This window comes from Suncus etruscus, chromosome 12 (assembly GCF_024139225.1).
Source record: "Suncus etruscus isolate mSunEtr1 chromosome 12, mSunEtr1.pri.cur, whole genome shotgun sequence".
NCBI classification, from domain to species: Eukaryota; Metazoa; Chordata; class Mammalia; order Eulipotyphla; family Soricidae; genus Suncus; species Suncus etruscus.
This window is the reverse complement of record NC_064859.1, coordinates 6212112-6238055: the sequence shown is the minus strand read 5'-3', so window position 1 is coordinate 6238055 and position 25944 is coordinate 6212112. Positions and strand designations below refer to the sequence as shown.

Sequence of the window (25944 nt, the reverse complement as noted above, 5' to 3'; positions counted from 1 at the left end):
ATTCTGCTCTCAGGGTCTCAGGATCATTCCTGGTGAACTATATTGCATGTGAGTAATCAAACCCGGGTCAGCCATGTGCAAGATAAGCAACCTGTCTGAGTAACTGTCTCACCACCCCCTACTCTGTCAGTTTTCAACTTCCAAAATGTTTATATCCAATGTTGCTTGAAGTTTATACTAATGTAGAAACTAACTGGAATGCATGTAACTCTTTTGTGTTTATTTCAAAAGAAGATAAATTATTATATTACATTAAAATTTTATTTTTCTATTATTGTTACAGGTTGATAAAGAAATATAAATTGCAATGAGAAACAAACAAAAAAAGAGTTGCCTACAATGTACTGAAAGTGGACTTGCAATTCTGGACTCTATTGTTATTGCTGTTTTTTTTTTTTTTCTCTCTTTGGATTGCCCAATCACTGAAGAGCTATGATCTTACCAGACACTTAAAAACGCAGTCACAGCTGTGTAACTCATGTAGTTTCTTTTTCTGTGCTAGAGAAAGGAAGGGTTTCTCTTGTGTTCTAGTAAAACAGGTTTATGCAAGCCAACAGAGCAATGGATATGCTGAGTTTATCAACAGAAGAACCTATTAAGAACACCGTTAAAAAATACAAAATAATTTGTATTGTAAGTATAGATCTTGAATTATTTTAGATTCATTACAAATATTTAAATGCAACCATTTGTATTTACTTATTATGATCCTATTTAAATCTAAAGTTTTAAGTAACTGTATTTAATTTTATGCATTATGGCAACTTCCATGCAAAGTTATTATTTTAATTGTACTTGATTAAGAAATTGGAGTGACAAATTAATGACTAATCTAAAAGGCCAGCATCCATAATGGGACATGTTTTTGCGGTGATTTTGTGTTGTTATGATTATACTGCAAGTCAACTCTGCGTTGTATGAATATTTTAATACTAAGAAGTGGCAAATTTAAATTGTTCTCTTTTTTGAAATTTTATCAGTTCTACTTTATTTAATCCTACATACAGATGGTATCTTTTGTATTTTTATATTTATTTTTATTTCATGTTCATATGTTTATAAGATAAACTTTTAATATTATAAGATAAATATTTTAAGTTTATAAGATAAACTTATCTCTTTAAAAATGCAGCTTTCTTGACTTGATTTTATTTTTCTTTATTCCCCGGATCTTCACATTTTCATCAATAAAGTAGCTTGATCCGATTTTTTGTATGTTTTTGTTTGTTTTGTTTTGCTTTAGCCACACCCAGTAGTGTTCTGAGTTTACTCTTTGATCTGCACTCAGAGATCACTCCTGGAGGCCTTGCAGGATCTTAGGAGATGCCAGAAATGAAACCCAGGTTGACCAAGTGCAAGTGCAGTACATTACTTACTGTACTATTGATTTCTCATGTTTTATTGTACTTTCTACTTGCTTCCATGATGCCATGAAATTGTCATTTTGTAGAGTTTTCTCTCTATCTTCATTCTAGAATGATTTATCTTGCATACATAGTACTCATAAATGTTCTTTCAGTTCTCCCTTGAGTTATCTTTTTACGACACCTCATTTTTTCCCCATTGGTTTATTTACTAGTTATGTCCTCACTCAAGAATTCCAAGCGAATTAATGGCCAATAGTTTATATTAGTTAATATCTAATAGCAGCCCAAGTAAGCCAATTACCAGTGGGTCAGTTCGTTGAGTTGCTGTAACATAATTTCAAATTTTTTTTTTTTTTTTTTTTGGTTTTTGGGCCACACCCGTTTGACGCTCAGGGGTTACTCCTGGCTATGTGCTCAGAAATCGCCCCTGGCTTGGGTGGACCATATGGGACGCCGGGGGATGGAACCGAGGTCCTTCCTTGGCTAGCGCTTGCAAGGCAGACACCTTACCTCCAGCGCCACCTACCCAGCCCCATAATTTCAAATTTTTGCTTAGTAGCTCTTACATTACTCCCTCAAGCCAAAAATCAATTGCATAATTTCTTTTTTTTTTTTTTTTTTTTGGTTTTTGGGCCACACCCGGTAATGCTCAGGGGTTACTCCTGGCTATGCGCTCAGAAGTCGCTCCTGGCTTGGGGGACCATATGGGACACCGGGGGATTGAACCGTGGTCCGTCCAAGGCTAGCGCAGGCAAGGCAGGCACCTTACCTCTTGCGCCACCTCCCGGCCCCAATTGCATAATTTCTTGCACATATCCTGAAACAACATTCCTCTAAATTTTCAAGTTTAATGTCACCACTATTTTTTCTAAAATGAAACACTATGTGTACACATAGTTTATTAATGAAACAATATGCATGCACATTAATCTCAGAGAATGTAACAAAGTACACACGATAGTCTCTCCCTTATTCTTCTGGTTACTTTTAGATCCTATGTTACATACTATATTTATTATAGGACTATATTTAGACACCTATTAACACCTTGGGAGCAAAGCGCAAGTACCAGTTCCATCTCTTATTCTATTTGTCTAATTGGTTTATTAGTATATAATGGGAGCTCAGTATTTTAAAATTATATTTGAAAAAGTACTATAATATTCACGATTTTTAAATAACTTTTAATTTAAAAACCTAGCTATGATTTTTCTTTATTCAGTCAAATTTAGTCTTTATTCAGCAGAATAAAACCAAGTATTCTTTATTCAATGTTTTTAATTTTGATTGGGGGGGCTACACCTAATGATGCTGAGGAGTTATTACTGGCTCTACTCTCAGGAATCACCACTGACAGAGTTCGGTGGATCATATAGGATGTCAGTTTTTAAACCTAGGTTTCTTTCATGCAAGACAAGCAACTTACCTGCTGTAATATCTCTCTGGCCTCTTTTGTCAGTGATTTTTGGAATCTAAAATAATTGCCATCTTTACTTGTAAATTGTATTAAGAAATTTTAAGATTTAATTGACCTCAATATCAAGAATCTATTCAGGAATGTGACTTAGTGATAGAACACTTGTTTTGCATGTGTCAGGTCCTGGGCTTAATATCCATCATTGAATACTCTCTTAATCACTATCAGAAGCAGCCCCCAAACAATCAGCCAAAAGTGAGGAGGGGAGAGAAAAAAGAAATCTATTTAGAAGCAAAATTTTACAATAATTTATTATATAAAATAAAGATGAACTTTCTTACTCATAAGAATTTAATGAAAAATGCAAAGTACAAGGTAGAAAAATGAATGTATTTACATATATATGTATATGTATTCACATATTACATATGTGAATAAATACAGATTTCTAAAGAAGCAAACCTGAAATTTTAATATTAGAAATTTTAAAGTAATCCAAAGGCAGCTTTATTTTCCTTTCCTAGTAGGTTTGAATGGCTAAAGGAACAAAAACAAGATATATGGTCTTCCAGGGACCCCAACCTGGGGTAAAGCTGGGGACCACGTCAGTAATTCGCAATTCTCGAAGAAGAATCTGGCCTGAAATAGAAGAGGGACTGGGAAATGAGACTTGAGACGAGGGTCCGATCAGGAGTCCGTTTAATAAAAGAAAAATTAGACCTTTTATAGACAATGCAAAACAGAGAGAGTAGGGGTGGGGAACAGTAGGAATTGCTGTAATTTTCCACGGGAACATCTTTTTTTTTTTTTTTTTTTTTTGGTTTTTGGGCCACACCCTGTGACGCTCAGGGGTTACTCCTGGCTATGTGCTCAGAAGTTGCTCCTGGCTTCTTGGGGGACCATATGGGACGCCAGGGGATCGAACTGCGGTCCGTCCTAGGCTAGCGCAGGCAAGGCAGGCACCTTACCTCCAGCGCCACCGCCCGGCCCCAACCTTGCCCTTTTATTTGTACCTTTGATATTGGTTCTTCTCTTAGTTTCTAAATATATTGACATGAGCTCCTTGTCATGATGGTTCCTAATTAATTTATTATGGAAAGTTTACCTGGTTTTGATTACTCCCATCACGGGAACATCTTGATTTTCCAAGGTTAATAAGATTATCATCAGTCAAGAGATTTATATTATTTTTGAGCAACAAAGTACAAAATCTAATCTCAGCTTGGGCCTTTTGACCCCTGCCTTTACAAGGACATCTTGGAGCCTAGTAATCCCTAGCTCTAGGCTATTTCTATTTCTTTGGATCCAAGGGCAAGGAAGGCCACATGCAGCTTGTAAAAGCACTTTGGCTAAGATTTTCAGAAACTTCATTTTGATTAGTGAGAGGGCTTTTTAATTATTCCAAACAGTCTCCAACAAAGATATAGACTGCAATATATTAATGTATAAGTATGTGTCACATGAATTTTTACCACAGGACAACTTCCCAGTGTTGTTTTATTGCTCTGTAGTATTCCTAAAGTAATTACTTGAGATTTTAGAGCACCATAATAAAAGATTCAGTATTAATTATATAATGACTTTACTTGCTCGTTTCAAACCATGGAATGGGAATCTGAAAGGTCACTTGACACTATTTTTGAGGGGTGAGGGAATTTCAGCCACACCTGGTGATTCTCAAGGTTTATTCCTGGGTCTAAGCTCAGGAATCACTCTTAGTGATGGTCAGTGGTCATGTGGGATGCCAGGGATCAAACCCACGTTGGCTGTGTGCAAATCCTCTACCTGCTGTACTATTGCTCTGGCTGAGGCTTTTCTTCTTTTCTTTTCTTTTCTTTTCTTTTCTTTTCTTTTCTTTTCTTTTCTTTTCTTTTCTTTTCTTTTTTTCTTTTCTTTTCTTTTCTTTTCTTTTCTTTTTTCTTTTCTTTTCTCCTCTTTTCTGTTCCTTCCCTTCCCTTCTTTCCTTCCTTTTTCATTCTTTCTCTCTTGTTCTTTCGTTTCTTCTTTCTTCTTTTTCTTTCTTTCCCCTTTCTTTTCTTTCTTGTCTGGGCAGCACCCAGTGTTGCTCAGGGGTTACTCCTGGCGCTGTGCTCAGAAATTGTTCTTGGCAGAAACCATATGGATGCTGGGAATCAAACCTAGGTCTTTTCTGTGTGGGCAGCGTGCAAGGCAAATGCTCTATCGCTCTGCTATCACTGTGTCACTGAGAACTATTTTCTCATTATGTTAAGATATTCTTTTTCTTTCTTATTTTTGCTTTTAGTCCGTACATGGCAGTGCTTGGCCCCTATTCCTGGCTCTCAGCTAAGGGATCATTCTGGCAGAGCTCAGGGTGTGTGTTGGGCGCCATATGGGCTGCCATGAATCAGACTTGAGGTGGCTGTGTGCAAGGCAAATGACCTGCCCTTCGTACTATCTTTCTGTTAAGGTATTTTCTCATTAACTTTGCTTGTATTATAAATGTTATGTAAGCCAATTCCCAGTTGATTTTCAGGATGACATAAAGAAACAAATAAGATCTTTAGTATATTTTTATTATCTAAGAAAGTTTGATGTGGAAATATATGTTTTACTATGTTATTTTTATTGTGATAAGATTGGTTTACAAAATTGTGTAGGTTTATAGGTACAATTTCATAAATCTTTAAAATCTATATTACCATAACATTCAGCCCAATTACTAATATCTCTCCAGTATTGTTCACTGGGCCTTTTCTACAGTTTCAACCTTTAACCCTCTTGTCATACCTTCTTGTTAACTCAGTTCTGTTTTTGTTTCAGTTTGCTATCTGAGGATGTTGGCATTATAAAAATAGTTTCCTAAGTAATGAATGAAATTCTTTAATCCATTCAGAATCTTTATAACAATATATATTACTCAGGATCTATGATCAGGACTTGTTGGATGAGGAAAAGGTTAATAGTAAAAATTCTTTTTATGTTCCACTTTCATTCAAATCATAGCATAAAGTCCACCCACTACTGAACGCTTTGTCAGCATAGATATAATGGATGACACACACAATATCTGATTACATAGCTGATTTCCAAGTAACTCTATCTCTGAGTGGTGTTTCAAAGATGATTATTTGACAGTTAATTATTTGGACACTGTGATTTTTTTTTTTTTGGTTTTTGAGCCACACCCGGTGTTGCTCAGGGGTTACTCCTGGCTATGCACTCAGAAATCGCTCCTGGCTTGGGGGACCATATGGGATGCCGGAAGATTGAACCTTTGTCCATCCTAGGTTAGTGCATGAAAGGCAAATGACCTGCCGCTTGCACCACCGCTCAGGCCCCTGGACACTGATTTTACATGTGAAATATTTTCATTGTTCTTTCATAGATAGAATTTGGGTTTGAAAGATACCTTATGGCTTAGGAATGAAGTTAATGACTTTACAGCTCTCAAATGGTTTTGATAAAAGTTCTTTGAACAGTTATCAAGTTGAAAAAAAATAGGCAAAGATAAATATTTCCTATGATTTAATACTTATTTTACATCAACTTGGAGTGATCTCCAAGATTAGATTTAGCATATTTAAATTTGAAGAGATCTATAATGAAATTCCCTCTCCTCATATTCATTTTTTTTTTTTTTTTTGGTTTTTGGGCCACACCCGGTAACGCTCAGGGGTTACTCCTGGCTATGCGCTCAGAAGTTGCTCCTGGCTTGGGGGACCATATGGGACACCGGGGGATCGAACCGTGGTCCGTCCAAGGCTACCGCAGGCAAGGCAGGCGCACCTTACCTTTAGCGCCACCGCCCGGCCCCTCTCATATTCATTTTTGTTAAAGAATGTGTGAGCAGAACCAAGGTTACAAGTAGGATATACAAGTAGGATGCTTACTTTTCACAAGGCTAATGTGGGTTGGATTCCACAATATCCCACATGGTCTCCCAATAAAAATAGGAGTGATTCCTACTTTTATATAAAACTGAGACTTTGTATAAAACTGAGACTAACTCCTGACCACTAAGGCATAGCCCCTAAACAAAACAAAAACAAAATAAAATAAATAAAAATTATCAGACTTAAACACCAAACCCAAAGTCAACAACAGAATCGATACCCAATCTTCAACAAGCTACACACAGTTATACTAGCACTCCGGGGGGCAATGAAGGGGGATGCTGGGAACAGGGTTGGAGGGAGGACAACACTGGTGGTGGGAATATCCTTAATTCAATGTTACTATGAATATTACTATGGAAGACTTGTAATTCACATTGGTAACAATAAAAATTATTTTAAAAAATCAAAGTAAGAAAAAAATAAAATAATGTGTGGTCATTAGAATGAACTACGTGTATCATGGTTGAATCTGGTTTCATGATTAACTGTGGAAAAATTTTTACTGATGAAGGGTGGTTATATATCTTTATATTTCTATTAGTTGTATTTTTTAATTGTAAAGTTTCCCCTTTCCCTTTTCTTTTTCATAATAGGTTCTTCTTATCTTGTTGGTGATTGTGAGTCTTGGACTAGGCTTGGGTCTTGGACTAAGACAACCAGAAAAGCAAGGTATTCCCTTAATGTTTCAAACATAGTATTTTTTTTAACTCATAAATGATATTTATTTTTCAACTTTCCAAAATTGTAGTGTTCAATATCTTGGTGTCAACAGATTTGATGCTGGTGAGGTTCAACTTCTTAGAGAAATTTAACAATTAATTCCTGATCTGGTGCACAAACAGTGTTCTTTTTATTGTATCCTCACATGGCTGAAAAAGGATGACTTGTTCCCATGCATCTCTCATAAGCAATTTTTTTAAATTTGCAGCAATGTTAATAAGAGTTTCCAATATGTAAACTGGAAATTGGTAAAACTAACAGTGGTCACAGTTTCCTTCCCAGGAAATGTCTCCATACCCCCTCCTTCTGACTCCCTCCCTCCTCTTATTGGTAAACATCTGATAATTTGTGTTTTCTTCTTTCAAGTGTTTTATCTCTCCCTTAATAATGTTCTACTAATATTCTCTCCTCCTACTTGTGTTTACTGGAACTCTATTGTAGTGAGGAGTATTAGTTATGGTCAGTTCTGGATTTTATTGTTTATCTTCATCCATTCTCTTTGAGAGTCATATCATCATGGTGTTTACCTTTTCTTTGTGTTATCTTCTTTCAGGGCTTTGACACTGGACCATAGTCTCTATTCTAAACTTCCTTTTAATCTAAAGGGCCAACAATTCATATCTGATAATACAGTTGGCCTTTTCTATTGTTTTGGTTTTTGGGCAACTCCTGATGATACTCATGGTTACTCCTTACTAATTTATTCAGGAATTCGTCCTGGAAATGCTTGGGGGTGTCATATGGGATGCCAGGGATTTAACATGGGTCTGCCACAAGCAAAGCAAGTGTTTTGTTTGCTGCACTATCTCTCCAGCTCTAATACACTTGTCCTTAGATGTCTTTATTAATCCATTCTCAGGACATCCTGCCCCCATTCCTACACCATATCATGAAGGTAGAGAATCATATCATGAAGGTAGAATCATCTTCTCTTTTTTTTTTTTTTTTTTTTTTTTTTTTTTTTGGTTTTTTTGGGCCACACCCGGTGACGCTCAGGGGTTACTCCTGGCTATGCGCTCAGAAGTCGCTCCTGGCTTGGGGGACCATATGGGACGCCGGGGGATCGAACCGCGGTCCGTCTCCTAGGCTAGCGCAGGTAAGGCAGGCACCTTACCTCCAGCGCCACCGCCCGGCCCCTCATCTTCTCTTTTTAATATAACTCTTGGCTAAGCTACTCCACATGCTTGAAATATAGTTTAGAAAAAACCTTTACTTTTCCCTATCATAAAAAAGAAGCAAAGAAAAACTAGAGACTATATTTCTTCTCTGTATATAGAAATATATGATATATAAATATATAACATATATTTTACATATATAATACATATAACATCACTCTTGCTACTAGTGAACCGTGCTTAAAAAGCAAAACAAAATTCTTTCTAGAACTCACCATCTGGCATAGAGAGAAATAATAAAAAATAGAAATAAGCAATTGGTATGGGATTACACAGAGAGACTCAGAATCCTAGAAAATGTTTAAAAGTTTCAAGTCTTATTAGCCAGCAGTTTCAAGGGGTCCCAGACCCAAATCATGCAGCCTCAATCATAGTTTTCCAAGCCATTTAAAGAGTGGAACACATTCTCCTAGAGTGGATGTACACAAGCAGATTAGCAGGATACAACGTCACAATAGTGGGAAATGTGGTGAAAATCATTGGTTATTTTAGCAGTTAGTAATCAGAAAAGCTCTGCTGTTAGTTTTAATCAATAAAGATTATTTTTGGAGATTGTAGCTTTAAGGAAGTTCCTGTCACTAGTCTTGATCTTGAAAAGTGACAATCACTGGTCACAAATGCAGGACATCTGTAAGATTATTCATGGAGCTTGTTTTAAGGAAGACAAAAAGCACAATGGTGGCTTGGGGACAAGATGATTGCCCTTGTGTTAAACCATTACACAATACGTGAGTATAAATCAATTTCTATATTACATCTAAATCTAAATTCAATAAACAACATAAAGGAATCAGTAAAAGTTAAAATAGGATTGCGTAAAACTAAATCAAGGTAAAGAAAGTGTAGGGGTGATTTTTGAAAGAAATGGCAAGTATCAAGATCTGAAAAAAGGAAGGGAGAGACAGGGATATTTTGAAGAAGATTATCCCAGGAATGAGGAAATGGCAAGTGAAAAGCCTAGCTCCATCTAAAGAATAACAAGTTGCTCAATGAACTAGAACTAAGTTGACTAGAGGAAGAAAAGTTTTAGAATAAAGTCAACCATAGAGGAACCAGATCTTGAAGAGTTGGGAAGTCAAAATATGGCCTTTGACTTTCATTTTGAGTGTAGGAGGAAATGAGTGAAGGATTTATACAGAGTTAATATAAAATGATGTACTTTCAACACAGTCACTCTTTTGTTATAAAAAAGACTGCTTTGTTATAGATGGCTGTTGTATTAATGATTTATGAAGTCAGGATAAGTATAGATATTAGAGAATTATTATAATAATACAGAAAAACCATGTATCTTGATCTAGACTATTATATCCTGGTGCGAAGTATTGTGATTCTGATTTGGGTAGATTTTAAAGCACAAGATAGAAACTATTGATGGAGTGGAAATATAGAGTCAGGAAGAAAAGAGTTAAGGATGACCTTAATATTCTTGGCATAGGGATTGGGAAGATAGTGCAGCTGGTAGGGCTCCTGTCTTATGACAGATCTGCGTCCAATCCCCCATATCCCATACAGTCCCCTAACAGTCCCATCTAGACTGATATCTGAGCACAAAGCCAGGGATGAGCCTTGAGGATCACCAATATGACTCCCAAATAAACAAAAGTTTTGGGGCTTAACATCTGAAAATAGCTTTCATAACTTAGCTAAATAAGATTTTAGAAAGAGCTGGCTTGGGGAGATTAACTAGGACACAATTTGGGATATGTAAAAATTGAAATATATACTAAATGTTCAAGTAGAAAAGTGAAAGTAGGTGGATGTATGAAGTTAGTTTTACAGAGGAAGTTGTGACTAGACATACAATGTGTTGGAATCAATGTGGATTTAAAGCAGTGGAACTGAGGCACAGAAACATCAAAGGATTATGGAAATGGGAAGGGGACAAAAGCCTGAAAACTAGAAAAAAGGGAGGAACAACATAGGATTTTTTTTGTTAGGAAAAGTACTGAAATGATCATAAAAATTTAAAGGTTTTTATATGAAAGTTATGTTTACATTCATTTTTATTTTTTGAAATACTTAGAAATTGCCTTCAGAATTTAAGAATTTAAAAATCTTTTCAGTGGAAATGTAAGAAAAATACTTCTATAATAATTTATATACAGAGCTTGTTAATTAATAATTAATACTAATAAAATTTAAGCACTTAAAACATTTTAGTGAATGTAAGAAAAAATAAAGTTCTATAACACTCTATACACATAGCATATTATGTATACTAGCAGCTTATGATGTCCATAATAATTATTGTTCAATTATTTTGTGATTTTTTGAGAGGCCACACCCCACAGTGTAATGGTGTATATGCTGCCGTATTGTAAGTCAGCTAAGTCCTTAAAACAATAGAGGATTTTCTGGGATAAAAGGGTCATAAACTATAATATTTTTGCTTTCCCAAGATAAAGGAATATAGTAGCTAATAAGAATCCATAAAATAGAACTGTCTGGATAAGGACACAGTATAGGTAATGTAACACCTTTGCCATACACTTTTCACCTTTGTACCTGTGCTTTTGTAGTTGGATTTCACTGATAATTGCTTCTTCAAGCTATTTACATGCTCTCACCCACCTCCATTCCACACAAAGTCCTAGATCAAGGCCTAGTTAGACAAAGAAATGGGGCTGTGTGATTTAGGTCTGGTATCCTATGCAGCAGCCAGCTAATAAAACTCCTTAAAATTCTTAAGTATTTATGAGTCTGAGTTCCTCATTGCTATCCTATCACAACAGTGCTCTGGGCTTATACTTGGCTCTGCACTCAGGGATCACACCTGGTGATGCTAGAAGACCATGAACCCTGTTGGAGACCTGAACCCTGTTAATCTCCTGCAAGACAACTGCCTTACCCCCTGAACCATCTTTCTGGCCCAAGATATGCTTCAAGTCTTATGCTTCAATCACTGTATCTCTTTTATGCAACAAGCCCTTTTACCTGGGCCCTCTCCAAATGCCAGATACCAAAGCCGACTTTATAGTTTGTTAACACATAATTTCTGCAGGTTCTTTTGTGGATGATTCTGTGTAAGATTTGCCTTATCTTTTTTCCAGGAATGGGATTCTTTGAATCTTATGTTTTACATTTTAGCTTGGCAAAATAATGCCAGGTTGCTTGCTAGAAGCATCCATCTGACCAATTTTTGACATCGAGAGGAATGATCTCTTAGTTCATAGTTAGAAGTAACCTCTGAGTACCACCAGGTGTAGCCTGAAAAGGGAAAAAAGGAGAAGAAAAAAAAGAGTGCAGTAACAACACTCTAGTTAACTATTATATCTTCTGAGAACCCCAAGCCAAAACTACTTGGAGGAATCATATATAATCTTCTCCCAAAGCTGTTCTTAGCTTTTGTTCCCACACACCCAAAAAAGCTCAGGCTCTCTCTTTCTCATATCTCTGTAAATTTCTTTCAAGAAAAGCTCTTTAGAGGCCATTAAAATAGTACAGGAGATAAGACACTTGCATGCAGCTGATCTGGTTTTGATCCTTGACTTGCCATTTGGTCCCCGAAGCATTGCCTGTAGTCATCCCTGAACACAGCCGGGTGTGGTCCAAAAACAAACAAAAAAGTTTTTAGATTGTTTCTCTATTTCAGCTCTTCAAGAACTTCTTTCTGTTAGGGAAGGCCATGTATTTTTAATGCCTCTGCTGAGATGAGTGAGGACTCTTTCATTTTCTGCAAAGGGCAATGAAGTGCTCCAGTCTTAGACTATGGCACTCCAAGAACTCAAGTGATGGGGACTTGTTCCAGTGGGACACGAGTCAGTGCACCATATGTTCTTGGAGTCTTTACCTCACCAGGCATTACCTGGGGCAGAGGAGGCATTTGTGGTAGATCCAAGGTTGATCAAGCGTAGAGGTAGATGCACCCTTTTCTCATGGTTACCTCCCTTGCTTCCTATTTTACCAAACTACTCACAATAGTAGCTACTAATAAGGCAGGAAACAAAATTGTTGAGCCCTTGGCACAAGTTTTATTGCAGGAAATTTGGTAGAATAATTTAATTTTATTAAATTTAATAATTTCTGCTATTTTCTGATTTAACAATTTCTGCTTTTCAGTTATGAGGAAATTTACAATATAATTTCTTAAAAATATTCAGATTAATTTTTTTGCAATTAGATTGTCTCCTTGTCTTGAGATTTGCAGTAGTCTTAATCAGTAACACAAGGTTTCTTAGCAATTTTTGGCAATGTATTGAGTCTTAAGGATTGGGGCATATATCCTTTGGAACCTATCATTCTGCCTACTACACCCTTCTTTTGTTTTCTGGTTGTTTTATTTTTTTAATTACTGTTCTCACATGTTTAATTTCCAAGAGCATAACTAATGCTGTTTATTTTTTCCTAACTCTTCTCTTTCCTGAAGATCTCCTTTGTATGTGTGTGTTACTCTTCTGCATTGTTTCTTTCCAAGAAAATTTTTTTCTTTTTTTCTCTTTTTATTTGGTTTTTGGGCCACAAACAGTAGTGACTGGGGATAGGGTGTAGGTGATCAAACTTGGGTCAACCTCCTTACCTGCTATATGATGCTTCCAGTCCCTTTAGCAAGTTTTTCTTTTGTTCTTTGATCAATATTTTCCATGTAAAATAAATCCTGCTATTCTTTTTTTGTTTGATTTTGTTTTTGGGTCACACCCAGTTATGCTCAGGGGTTACTTCTGGCTGTCTGCTCAGAAATAGCTCCTGGCAGGCACGGGGGACCATATGGGACACTGAGATTTGAACCAACCACCTTTGTTCCTGGATCGGCTGCTTGCAAGGCAAACGCTGCTGTACTATCTCTCTGGGCCCAAATCCTGCTATTCTTACAAGTCCAGCAGTCATCTAATTACACTTACGTCTTGTTGTCTTTTCTCATCATAGCTTTTCTGCATGCATGTTATCTCTGATGAAAGTCACTTCTGCCTATATTTCTCTGAAGTTTCATAGCAGTCACCAATGTATTATAGTTACTATTAAATATTTTCTGCCATAAAACCATTTTCTACCATAAAACCTGAAAATACAGTAGTTACCATTTATGCCTAATGCCTACAAGGTATCTCACATACATATCAAGAACAAGGCCAGTGAGATAGTCCAATGGGTAATAGTACAATTTGCTTTGTGTGTAACAAACCTGAGTTTGATCCATGGCACTCCATATGGTTACCCAAGTACAACTAGTAGTGATTCCTCCATGTTGAGCTAGGAATAACCCCCTGCCATCACTGAGCATGATCATAAATGCAAAAGGAAAAACCAAAAAACCCAAAAAGAAATGAATAAAAATAATTTTGAAACAAATAAATAAAACTACAGAACGATTTTTGTTTTTGTTTTGGGGCCACACCTGGTAGTGCTCAAGGGTTACTCCTGGCTCTGAGCTCAGGTATCACTCCTGGCGGGCTCAGGGATACAAGGGGTCAAACCCAGTGTGGCCACATGCAAGGCAAGCACCCTACCCAACTGTGCTTTTGCTCTGGATTAAGTGAATTAGAGAGCATATTTGAACTCCCTCAAGTATTGCATAATTTCTCTTTGCCTCTATAATATAAAGATGAAATCCTATATAATACAAATACAAAAGCAAGAATTACATGTAAATTGCTAATTACATAACAAGGAAAATTCTGTTTAATTGCATTCACAGTCCTTGCACAATTGAACTACAACATATCTTTGTTTATTTCTAGTAATTTTCTTGCAGCTTCAAAATTAACACTATAAGCTTATATTTTTACTGTGCTGGGCTTCAAACCTCCATATTTTGACTTTCTGAAAAATATGTATTTCTTGGATACAAAAACTAAAAGTGCCTATATCTTGGGGGAGATTCTTTGTCTCAAGATTTTAAAATAAATTACTTCACTTTATTACCATGTATTGCATAATTGTTCATGACGCATTTGTTCTAAGACAAATCCCACCACCAATATAAAATTGATCTTCATCTTTTATGTGAAGTTATCTTCCTATTACACTATCATATATCATAACTTAGTTCAGAGGTTATTTACCATTACATTTGAATTCTCTTAACTGTATTAATTAATTATTGGTTTCTGAGCCACACTGGTGGTACTCAGGAATTGTTCCTAACTCTGTGCTCAGAAATTACTCCTAGTATGTTTGGGGGACCATATGAGATGCTGGAGATTAAACCTGGGCTAACACCCAACCTGCTGTGCTGTTGCTTCAACCCCTCTTAACTCTTTTAAAATCTTTAAGGATCTGCTGCTACATTTTCATAAAGCCTTGTCATTCGTGGTTTGTGATCACATTCTTTATTGTTTTTCAGAGAGCTAGGGATTGAAACTAGAATCTTACACATGCAAACCAAATATTCTACTGCTGAGCTCTATCCCTTTTTTGGTTCATACTTGGTCCAAGGCTGTTCATCCCTTTGTTCACCTCCTCCTATTCTTGATATATTTTTTTTACTTTAATGACTTTTCATTTTCAAAGGTTAGTCCCAAGCTTTTCATCTTTCTCTGACCAGTCCATATTACCTTGAACTCTACTCCTTAGACATAAAACTGTCCAAATTTCCCAAGCTTTACTGGTTTTAAAAATTCTGGTTTTGGGGGCCGGAGAGATAGCATGGAGGTGGGGCATTTGCCTTGCATGCAGAAGGACAGTGGTTTGAATACCAGCATCCCATATGGTCCCCCGAGCCTGCCAGGAGCGATTTCTGAGCATAGAGCCAGAAGTAACCCCTGAGTGCCACCGGGTGTGACCCAAAAATAAAAAAAATTCTGATTTTGAATAATGTGTGCATAAAACTGTAATCGAAAGTTTTGGGGGGCCGGAGAGATAGCATGGAGGTAAGGCATTTGCCTTCCATGCAGAAGGACAGTGTTTTGAATCCCAGCATCCCATATGGTTCCCCTGTGCCTGCCAGGGGGCAATTTCTGAGCCTAGAGCCAGGAGTAACCCCTGAGCACTGCCGGGTGTGACCCAAATCCCCTCCAAAAAAAAAGTTTTGGAAATTAGAGAATTACAATAAAAATGAGACAAAGGTGAGGAATCCTGGTTGAGTGTGGTCAAATGACAGCATATTGCTAGTTTAGATCCCAAGTCCAAATTCTGTGTCCCATATACTCCTACATGTTTCAGAGTCTATATTAACATTGACTGATGGACAATAATTGTTTCTTTGTCTTTTTCTCTATGCCAATTGATTCTGTGTATTTCTCCATGTAGCTTTGCGACAATAAGAATATCTAAATGTTGGGTTTATTTTTCCCTCCCCCTAAAGGAAGCTGCAGGAAAAAATGCTTTGATGCATCATATAGAGGACTGGAAAACTGCAGATGTGATGCAGCATGTAAAGGACGAGGTGACTGTTGCTGGGATTTTGAAGATACCTGTGTAGAATCAGGTATGAAGTTTGACAATGGGAACATTAGTATATTGATTGTGCTAGAGTATTCAAGCCTAGCTGAGAGATGCTATCTGGTCACAATACAATTCATTATAAATTACTAATAAGGATATTCATGCAGTTAACACAGAGTCAAAATTAGAGGCTAAGTTATTTAATAAAGCAGACAAAACCATCTGCATATCACTTTACATTCTGTGTAATGTCTACTCTTAAAAATGCAGGTCCAAATGCTCTCACATCTACTTTGTGTAATTGCTTTTGAGTTTTTCCATAACAAAGTGCAATACAATGGAAGGCTTAAACAACAGAATTTATTTCTCTTAGTTTTGGAGATTAGGTGCCCAAGATCAAGGTATCTGTAGAGTTAGCTTGCTCCTAAAGCATTAAGAAAGTATCTCCCTTATGTCTCTTCTAGTTTTCCTCCTAATCTTATTGAAGTTTTTATGGTATTTTAGGAACACTAGAAAAGTTGGTGACTCTTTGTGGTTCTAAAATTAGTGTTCCACACAAGATAACCTGAGAATCACCAGGTTCCAGACAGAAAAGATAATTTGCAATATTTAACTTTTACAAAATTGGGAATAGAAGTTCTAGCAGTATTTCGAAGTTCTAGCAGTATGAGTATTAAAAAGTGCAGTTCAATTCTACTATTGAATTGTACTCTCCTAAAAAACCGTGAAACAAACAGTGATGGAACAGAAACTCCTAGAACTGTAAAGAAAGACTCCATCCTAGGCTCCATCTTTGGACCTATGAAAATAACAAGATCTCTAGTTACAAGGCAGGATTTTATCATTCACGATGGAGCGGAAAGTTTCCAGACACCACAAAAGGACCTAAGGGGAGAGTAAAAGAACATGTATGGAGCCTGTAGTTATTCCCATAACAGTATACTTCAAGGGCAGAGAACCCCTGTGTCTCTTAGGCCAAGGGAATTCCCTTTCTAATCTCCCCAATATTTACTGTACCTATGCAAGAAAAAAAAAAAAAAGAGAAGCACAAATTAACTTTATTTTTGGTTTTGTTATTGTTGTTGTTTGTTGCTTTTTTTTATGGGATTTCGTGTGTGTGTGTGTGTGTGTGTGTGTGTGTGTGTGTGTGTGCGTGCGTGCGTGCTTTGTTTTGTTTTTATTTCAGGACTGTTATTGTGTGATTAGTGTTTTTATTGCTGTGGTGCTTTTGAGTTTTTTGTTTGATTATTTTTTGTTTAATTTTTTAAAAATATTTTTAGTTTTGTTGTTAAGTTTTTTCTGCCTTTTCCCCTTTCTTCTCTTAAATTGATATTTATAGCCTCTACCCCTCCCATTTTTTGCTTGTTTGATTTTTGCCCCATTTTATTTTATTTTTTTCTTTTCTTCAAACAGAACCATATAATTTGAATCATCTTGTTCCACCTCACAAACTGAGGGGGAAATAATGGAGGGTACCAAGACCAGACAGCCATATGAACATTAAGTAGAAATAAAAAAATTATCAGACTTAAACACCAAATCCAAAGCCAATGACAACAGAATTGACAACCAATCTACAATATGCTAGACACAGAGGGGATCACTTATACTAGCAACCCAGGGGGTAAAGGAGGGGAATATGGGATGCATGCTGGGAACAGAGGTGGAGGGAGGACAACATTGGTGGAGGGAATGCCCCAGATTCAATGTCACTATGTACCTAAAAAATTACTGTTAAAGATTTGTTACCCACTTTGGTCAAAATAAAAATTAAAAAGCAAACTAACAGTGAAACACTGTGCTTTCTGGAAAGGTCAAGGAAGATGGATAAACTAGTAAAGATAATATAAATATTTCTTTTACTTAATCTCCTAAAGTCTTTTCTAAATAAATAGTAAATAACTTTGAAAGAATTATAGACAGTGTACGTACTCAGCACAGGGCTGATTTTTGTTTTAGTTATTGTTTTCTAGAAGGAGGCAATAGAAAGCCACCTTAGCTTAGCAATTATTTTTATTCAGGTTTACTTAAATTGATCCCATACTAAGTCTCTATAGCCTTGGAGAAAAATCAGAGACCTGTGTATTATGAGCTACCTCTTTGCTTCAGCTGAGGTCCCCTTACCTGATACCTTCTTGAAGATCCAACTTGGTTACTCTCATTTCTGTTGTCCCTGTCTATTTTCTTCATAGACAAAGTCGAGAAAAATTTCTCTTGGTGGCAACAATTACTCAGAGAGAGCTCTCACTATTGAGAGCTCCTACTCTAACAAGTAATGGGGTGCCAGAGTGGTGGTGCTAGAGGTATGGAGTCTGCCTTGCAAGCGCTAGCCTAGGACAGACCGTGGTTCCACCCCCCGGCATCCCATTGGTCCCCCAAGCCAGTAACGATTTCTGAGTACATAGCCAGAAGTAACTCCTGAGTGTCAAATGGGTGTGAATACCCCTCCCAATAAAAGGAACGAGACCCAGTGTTCTGAGCTTCTCAAAATTTATAGGTACTGCTCCTAGCAAAGTTGAACAGAGCTATAGCTTGCCAGGCTGTGTTTGTCTCTGGCATCAGTATTAAATAAAGAAAAGTAGTGGGCCACTTCTTATTGCTTACTTTAATTTTTTAGTATTGATGAGCCAATAATTATATATCATATGTATTATATGTATATAGAATCCATGGGAGAAAATAACTTGAATTGTTGTTTTCTACTATTGGCTATTTAGGTTAAACACATGTAACTGAATTATTATGTATTTGTCATTTAACAGCTCAAATGTGGACATGCAGTATATTTCGTTGTGGGGAAATCAGAATGGAATCCAGCCTCTGTTCTTGTTCAGATGACTGTTTGCAGAGGAAAGACTGTTGTGTTGACTATAAAAGCGTTTGCCAAGGTAAGGAGTAGATATGGATTTGTTTGCTCTGTAAATTTTATGAACTCAAAATTAGCCTCCAATGCAAAAACCAAAACAAGTACAATAGTCCTCAGCTATTCCATAGTCTTCAGCTATGTTATAGCTTAAGTATATATACTCCAGTCTTCTATATATGCAGTATATAGAATATATATCGTCTTCAGCCATACTATTTAATGTGAGAAGAAATTCTTTTTTTATTTTTGTTTTGTAGTCCAGAGGTCCTTAATTGAATTTTTGTTTTTAAGTTGTTTTACTTTGTTTAAACAAAATGCATAAAATAGATGGCATAGTTGACACAATACATTTGTTTCCAGATAAGTGAAGTTATTGAAAAAGAAATAGAAAGAAAAAAGAGCACAGTAGCAAGAACATTTGTAAAAATTATTGTATCTACAATTAAATAATTAATACAACACAATTCATTAATGCAGTGAAGGTTTAGTAAACCCTTGTTGCTAGATTTCATTTTGTTAAATTGGTGTGTTCCTATAAGAATAATAGCATCAACAAATGAAGTTTTCTAGAAATTCAAAGCACTATTACTGATACTTCAACTTTTAGGGGCATGTACTCAGCTGCCAGGTCTTCTGAAGAAGGAAGATATGGGGGGGGGGTTGTTCGTACTTTCTCCAAAAAGTCTTGATGATATCAGCCCTAAAAGTGGCATACCTGAAGTTTGGTCAGATTGATGCCCCCAAAGGAAATTTAAGAGGGGTGATGAGGCAAAGCCTAGAAATTATCTAGGAAAATGGTAATTCTGGGTGCTGGAGGCAGCATGTGTGTTTTCTTCAAGGCAAGGGCTTGGCCAACACTCTCCTCCCAAAATGGCCAGTTTTCGCTATATACCCATGATCTTTCATGGCTTGGTTTATGTCTCATTTGAAAAAAGAGTGAGTCTATAGAGGTGGCCCAGTTTGAACACTTAATTAAAATTAAAAATGAACACACAAACACTTACCAGAGTATGAAATTCAGAAAACAGTTTCCAAGGGCCCTGGTTCATTGGTTCTATATAAGGTGCTTCTCTGAGAGAGCAGAATAAGGCTTTGATTGAATGCAACTACCGTTCTTCTTTTTTTTTTTTTTTCCTCAAATTTCAGGAAGCATGCTTGGAGCTCTTGATATGCTAAGTACAAACATGAATTCTATTTACAAGAGTATTTCGCTAAACCTGTTTTTCTTGTTTACTATATCAGCTGCACGGTGGGTACCCTAGACTATTCTAGTTCTTCCTTACTGATGCACATTCTGTTTGTACAGTACTCCCCCTCTCAATGCTGACATTTTTCTTACATGTATATGGTGAAAAATCCAACTATGTGTCTTCTAACAGATCTAAAGTGAGTCTCTCTCTTCTTTCTTCCAATGTTATGTAGTTTGATGAATTGTTAGAAGATGATAGGGAAAATATGTTTCAGAAGTAAGAAATATATTTAGTGCACTATAGAGGAAAGGTATTGTACCATTGATATTACAGAAATTAAGAGGGCCAGAGAGATATCTCAATGGTTTGGAGTGCAGGTTTTGCATTTAGGAAGTTAGTTTCAAACCCTGGTGCCATATATGATACCCTGAACATCACCAAAAAAGACCTCTAAACTTCTATCTAGCAACTAGTCCCTGAGTGCTGATTGCAGTGCCTCCCAAATTAAAAAAATAATAATTAAAAATTAAGAAGAGAAAGCTTAGAGTTCCAGATTCATCTGTCAAGGCAAATTTTTTCTCAAAAAAGATAAGATAGGATAGGATAGTGGCTTTTATTTTTTTTGCTGGCCCCTCTTTCAGTGCATATATATTTAGGAGAGAGATTTCTTCATGCTGTATGTATCCCTTGATTAATACAAAATGTCTATCTTTGTTCCTTACAACTTTCCTAAGTATAAAGTTTGCATCATCTGATATTAGTATGGCCACTCCAGCTTTTTTATGGGTGTTGTTTGCTTGGATTATTTTCCTCCAGTCTTTTATTTTGAGTCTATGTTTGTTCTGACTGTTCAGGTGTGTTTCTTGTAGGCAGCAGAAGGTTGGATTGAGTTTTTGATCCATTTAGCCACTCTGTGTCTCTTAACTGGTGCATTTAGTCCATTGACATTGAGAGAAAGAATTGTCCTGGGAGTTAGTGCCATCTTTTTTTCAAAGTTTGTTGTGTCTGTTGGTCAGTCTTGTCTTAAAGTAGGCCGTTCAGTTTTTCTTTTATTTGAGGGGTCACACCTGACAGTACTCAGAGGTTACTCTTGACTCTGAGCTCAGAAATCACTTCAGGAAAACTCAGGGACCATATGGGATGCTTGTAATCAAACCCTAGTCCATCCAGGGTAGGTTGCAAACCCCTTACCACTGTGCTATCACTCCGGTCCCTGAATATTTTTTAAAAATATTATTTATTTATGCCAAACTGTCTCAAAATTTTTATATTATTTGAAAGTAAATCCTTGAAGGAGTATTAATTAACTGTAAATATTTCAGTATATATCTAGAAAAATAAGTAATATATTTCCCAATATTAATAAAATAACCAAAATATTGGCATTTTTTTGTTAAGTTCTGTCAGTACCTTGTATATTTTCTATATTAGGCCCTTAACTGATGGGAATTGGATGAATAGTTTCTTTCACTCCATGGGTGGCTTTGTATCCTAGGCATTATTTTCTTTGAGGTGCAGAAGCTTTTCAGCTTAATATAGTCCCATTTGTTTATCTCTGTTTTCACTTGTATAGTGATGCTGTTTCCACCTTGAAGATGCCTTTAGTCTCAATGTCATGAAGTGTTTTACCTACGTGCTGTTCTATAGACCTTATTATGGTTTGGGGGATGATACCAAGGTCTTTAATTCATTTGGATTTGACATTTCTGCATGGTGTTAGATGGAGGTTGCTGAAGAGACTTTCCTTGCTCCATTTTGGATTTCTTGCCCCTTTATTAAAAAATTAATTGTATATCTGGGGCACATTCTCTGAATACTCAAGTCTATTTCACTGATCTGGGGGAATGGATTTATTCCAATACCAGGCTGTTTTAATGACTATAGGTTTGCAATACAATTTAAAATTGGGGAAAGTAATGCCTCCATATTCCTTTTTCCAAGGGTTTCTCTAGTTATTCACAGATGTTTACTGTTCCAAATGAATTTCAGGAGTGTTTGATTCACTTCTTTGAAGAATGTCATGGGTATCTTTAGAAGGATTGCATTAAATCTGTACAATGCTTTGGGGAGTATTGCCATTTTAATGATGCTAATCCTGCCAATCCATGAGCAGGGTATGTGGTTCCATTCTTTGCGTGTCCTCCTTTATTTCTTGAAGCAGCGTTTTGTAGTTTTCTTTGTATAGGTCCTTCATCTCTTTTGTTAAGTTGACTCCAAGATATTTGATTTTATGTGACACTAATGTGAATGAGATTGTTCCTTTTAATGTCCATTTCTTCTCTATTATTATTGATGTACAAGAATGCCATTGATTTTTGTGTGTTGATTTTGTAGTCTGCCACTCTGCTATATAAATCAACTGTTTCTAGAAGCTTTTTGGGAGAGCCTTTAGGGTTTTCTATATATAGTATGATGTCATCTGCAAACAGTGAGCACTAACATCTAAACCCATCAAAAATGGGGAGAAGAAATGAACAGACACTTCCTAAAAGAAGAAATACAAATGGCCAAAAGGCACATGAAAAAATGGTCCATATCACCAATCATTAGGGAGATAGATGCAAATCAAACCAACAATGAGGTACATCTCACACCACAGAAACTGGCACACATCACAAAGAATAAGAACACTCAGTGTTGGCAGGGATGTGGAAAGAAAGGAATTCTTATTCATTGCTGGTGGGAATGCCATCTAGTTCAGCCCTTATGGAAAACAATATGGAGACTCCTCAAAAGACTGAAAATTGAGCTCCCATATAACCCAGCTATACTACTCCTAGGGATATACCCTAAGAACACAAAAATACAATACAAAATCCCTTCCTCTCTATTCATGCAGTGCTATTTACAATATCAAGACTCTGAAAACAACCAAGATGCCCTTCAACAGATAAAAGGCTAAAGAAACTGGTACATACACACAATGAAATATCATGCAGCTGTCAGGAGAGATGAAGTAATGAAACTTTCCTATACATAGTTGTACATGAAATCTATTATGCTAAGTGAAATACACCAGAGGGAGAGAGATAGAAACAGAATAGTATCAACTCATCTATGAGTTTTAAGAAAAATAAAAGACTAATGTCTTTTTTTTGTAATAATGCCCTGAGACAATAGAGATGAGGCCTGGAAGGACTGGCTCATGATATGATATGAGTGGTGAGTGCAGTTAGAGAAATAACTACACTTACAACTATGGTGACAAATGTATTGAGTGAAAGAAGTAGAATGCCTTTCTCAAATACAAGTTGGTGGGTGGGGTGGGGGAGGAGGGAGATTGGGGTCATTGGTGATGTGAATGTTGCAGTGGTGAAGAGTGGTGTTCTTTTTATGACTGAATAAACATAAGAAAAAATATTTGTATTTATTATTATCAAATATGCAATGTATAAATTCTCATACTGTCTTTAAAATTATTTGAAGTAGAATACACATAAATTCCATACAATGCAACTGCTAATAAATTACAAGTTTTATAAAAGGTGGTTGTCCCTTTCTCATTTTTTTTTGAAATGGGCACAACCTGACAATATTTAGGGCTTATTATTGGTTCTGTACTCAGAAATTGGTCCTGGTGGAAGTTCAGGAGACCAGAGAGGACATCAGATATCCAATCCAGATCAATTGTTTGCAAGGCAAGCAGCCTACCCATTACATTGCTACAGTGCCACCTGACCTCATTCTTTAACCCTTTGCAGTATACATGTTAGAGAAATGGAAAAAATTGTCCTACACAGTTTTCCTCTCTGAGTTTGCAGATTGCATACCCCATGGTTTAAGAGATAGCTTTTCCTATAACTCCTGCAAGCTTGTATTTAGACAACGCTAGTTTTATTTAATTTATTATTTATCTATTAATTATTTCATAGGTATGATATTACTACTATCAGAAAGCATATCCTATGTTCTTTGCTCTTTGTAGAGAGCATTTTAGTCATTAATGATCATCGTCCAGCTACATTTGACATTGCCAATGATGACATTAATAGTCTGTCATTTCTACTTGTGATTTAGCTGAAAATTTTAGAGGTACAAACACCCTCAGTATTAAAAAAATTTAGTTACTATCTTAAATATTTGATCAATTTTCTTTAATAAATACCAACTAATTGTATTGACTAAGTATTTCTTTTTTTTTTTTTATTTTTGGGCCACACCCAGTGACACTCAGGGGTTACTCCTAGCTATGCTCTCAGAAATCGTTTCTGGCTTGAGGGATCGTATGGGATGCCAGGTGATCGAACCGAGGTCCGTCCTAGATCAGCGGGTACAAGGCAAATGCCCTATCACTGAGCCCATCACTAAAGCCCCTAAGTAGTTTTCGTTGTTGTTGTTTTTTTTTTGTTGTTGTTGTTTTTTGGGTGACACCAGGCAGCGCTCAGGTGTTACTCCTGGCTCTATGCCCAGAAATCGCTCCTGGCAGGCTCCTGGGACCATATGGGATGCCGGGATTTGAACCACCGTCCTTCTGCATGCAAGGTAAACTCCTTACCTCCATGCTATCTCTCTGGCCCCCCTAAGTAGTTTTTTTTTTAATACCTTTTTTATTTTTGATATTTTGGCCACACTTGGCAATGCTCCGGGGTTACTCCTAGCTATGCATTCAGAATTTGCTCCTGGCAGGCTCAGAGGACCATATGGGATGCCAAGAATTGAACCCGGGTCTGTCCATGTGCAAAGGCAAATGCCCTACCACTGTATTTTTCTTCTCTTTTTTTTTATTTTTTAAATTTCTTTAGATTGAATCTCAAGATTTATGAAACTTATCCTTTCCCTCACTATTGGGAAAAGAATGTCCTTAGGGATAATATATTAGAATAAATAGGAAAGAAATTCAGCTTTCCAGTTTAAGGAATCTCTTCTGTTTTTTCTTGGTAATGGTGGACTTCCTTGTATTTGATTAATGTAGGTTACTGATCTGTGCCAACCACGAGGGTCAATAACCTTGCCAACATGTAAAACAGCACTTAACATTTTCTGGAAGAACTTAGTCATCAGAATAAACAAAGTGATTTGGAAATCTCATGTCCATTGCAGACTTGCTTTTTTACTTTTTGGTTGTTGCGTGGCAGTCTAAAGATTTTGATTTCTTACTTTACAGGAGAAACCCCTTGGGTGAAAGAGGGGTGTGAGACAGTCCTGCAGCCTCAGTGTCCAGAAGGGTGAGAAAATGTGGGAAATGTTAAACTTATGTTTACATAAGCTTGCACATAAGAATGGGCTTAAGAGACAGGGTGGGAATTTCCTGTTCTTTCTAATTGGAAACAAACAAAATTAACAGGAGATTAATTTTCCTGTGACTTCAAATTCATTAAAAACTTTTTTGATTTTGTTGTTCACAAGGCATTTTTTTTAAATTGTTATATTGAGTTCTTATGATAATGACAGAATTTTATTGGAATATCATGTAATAATGTTCCACAGGTCCTGTGGTCAGGGTTAGAATTTAGATAGAAATTACTCTAACTAGAAATATTTTAAAATAATACAATGTTATTGCTTAGATTAAATTAATATGATGTTGATTCCTTCTTAAGGTAGAGGGGAATGTTTGTCCATGGAATTCTATAAGGAAATGTGAACTACAAATGACTAAGGAGACTTGGATGGCACAAGGGGCAAAATACACGAGGTGCTGCCTCTCACCGCACCCTTAAAATGCATTTCCTCCAGATGTTTATGATGAAGGAACACATTTTTCCCAACTATGAAAAGTGTCCCCACTATGCTTCAAAGTTAGATTGGATTATTTTCCTTCTGTTCCCACTTCTGTCTTTCACAAACTTTGTTATTTTGGCCTAAACAGTGCGAAAGTAAGGGTGAGGCAGAAGAAAAAATAACAATACTCATTTAAAGGAAAAAATAGGTGCAGGCATTTGAAAAGAGCATTGTTTCTTTTAAAAATGTGGGGTGGGGGTGGGGGAGGAGTGATAGTACAGTGGTAGAGCACTTGTATTGCATGGGCCTACTCAGGTTCAGGCTTCAATTTCTGGCATCTCATTTCTCATCTGGTTCCCAGAGCC

At 36.5% G+C, this 25944-nt stretch overlaps 1 protein-coding gene across 1 annotated transcript in view; it reads left to right on the top strand.

Moving 5' to 3' along the window:
• The first annotated feature begins 567 nt into the window (after positions 1-567).
• ENPP3 (ectonucleotide pyrophosphatase/phosphodiesterase 3) overlaps positions 568-25944 on the top strand; it is a 158503-nt gene continuing 133126 nt past the window's right edge. Inside the window, exons 1-5 of the mRNA XM_049785172.1 lie at positions 568-633; positions 7235-7310; positions 15783-15905; positions 18625-18750; positions 25023-25083. Coding sequence (XP_049641129.1) covers positions 568-633; positions 7235-7310; positions 15783-15905; positions 18625-18750; positions 25023-25083 — 452 coding nt within the window. The remainder of the gene's footprint in view (positions 634-7234; positions 7311-15782; positions 15906-18624; positions 18751-25022; positions 25084-25944) is intronic.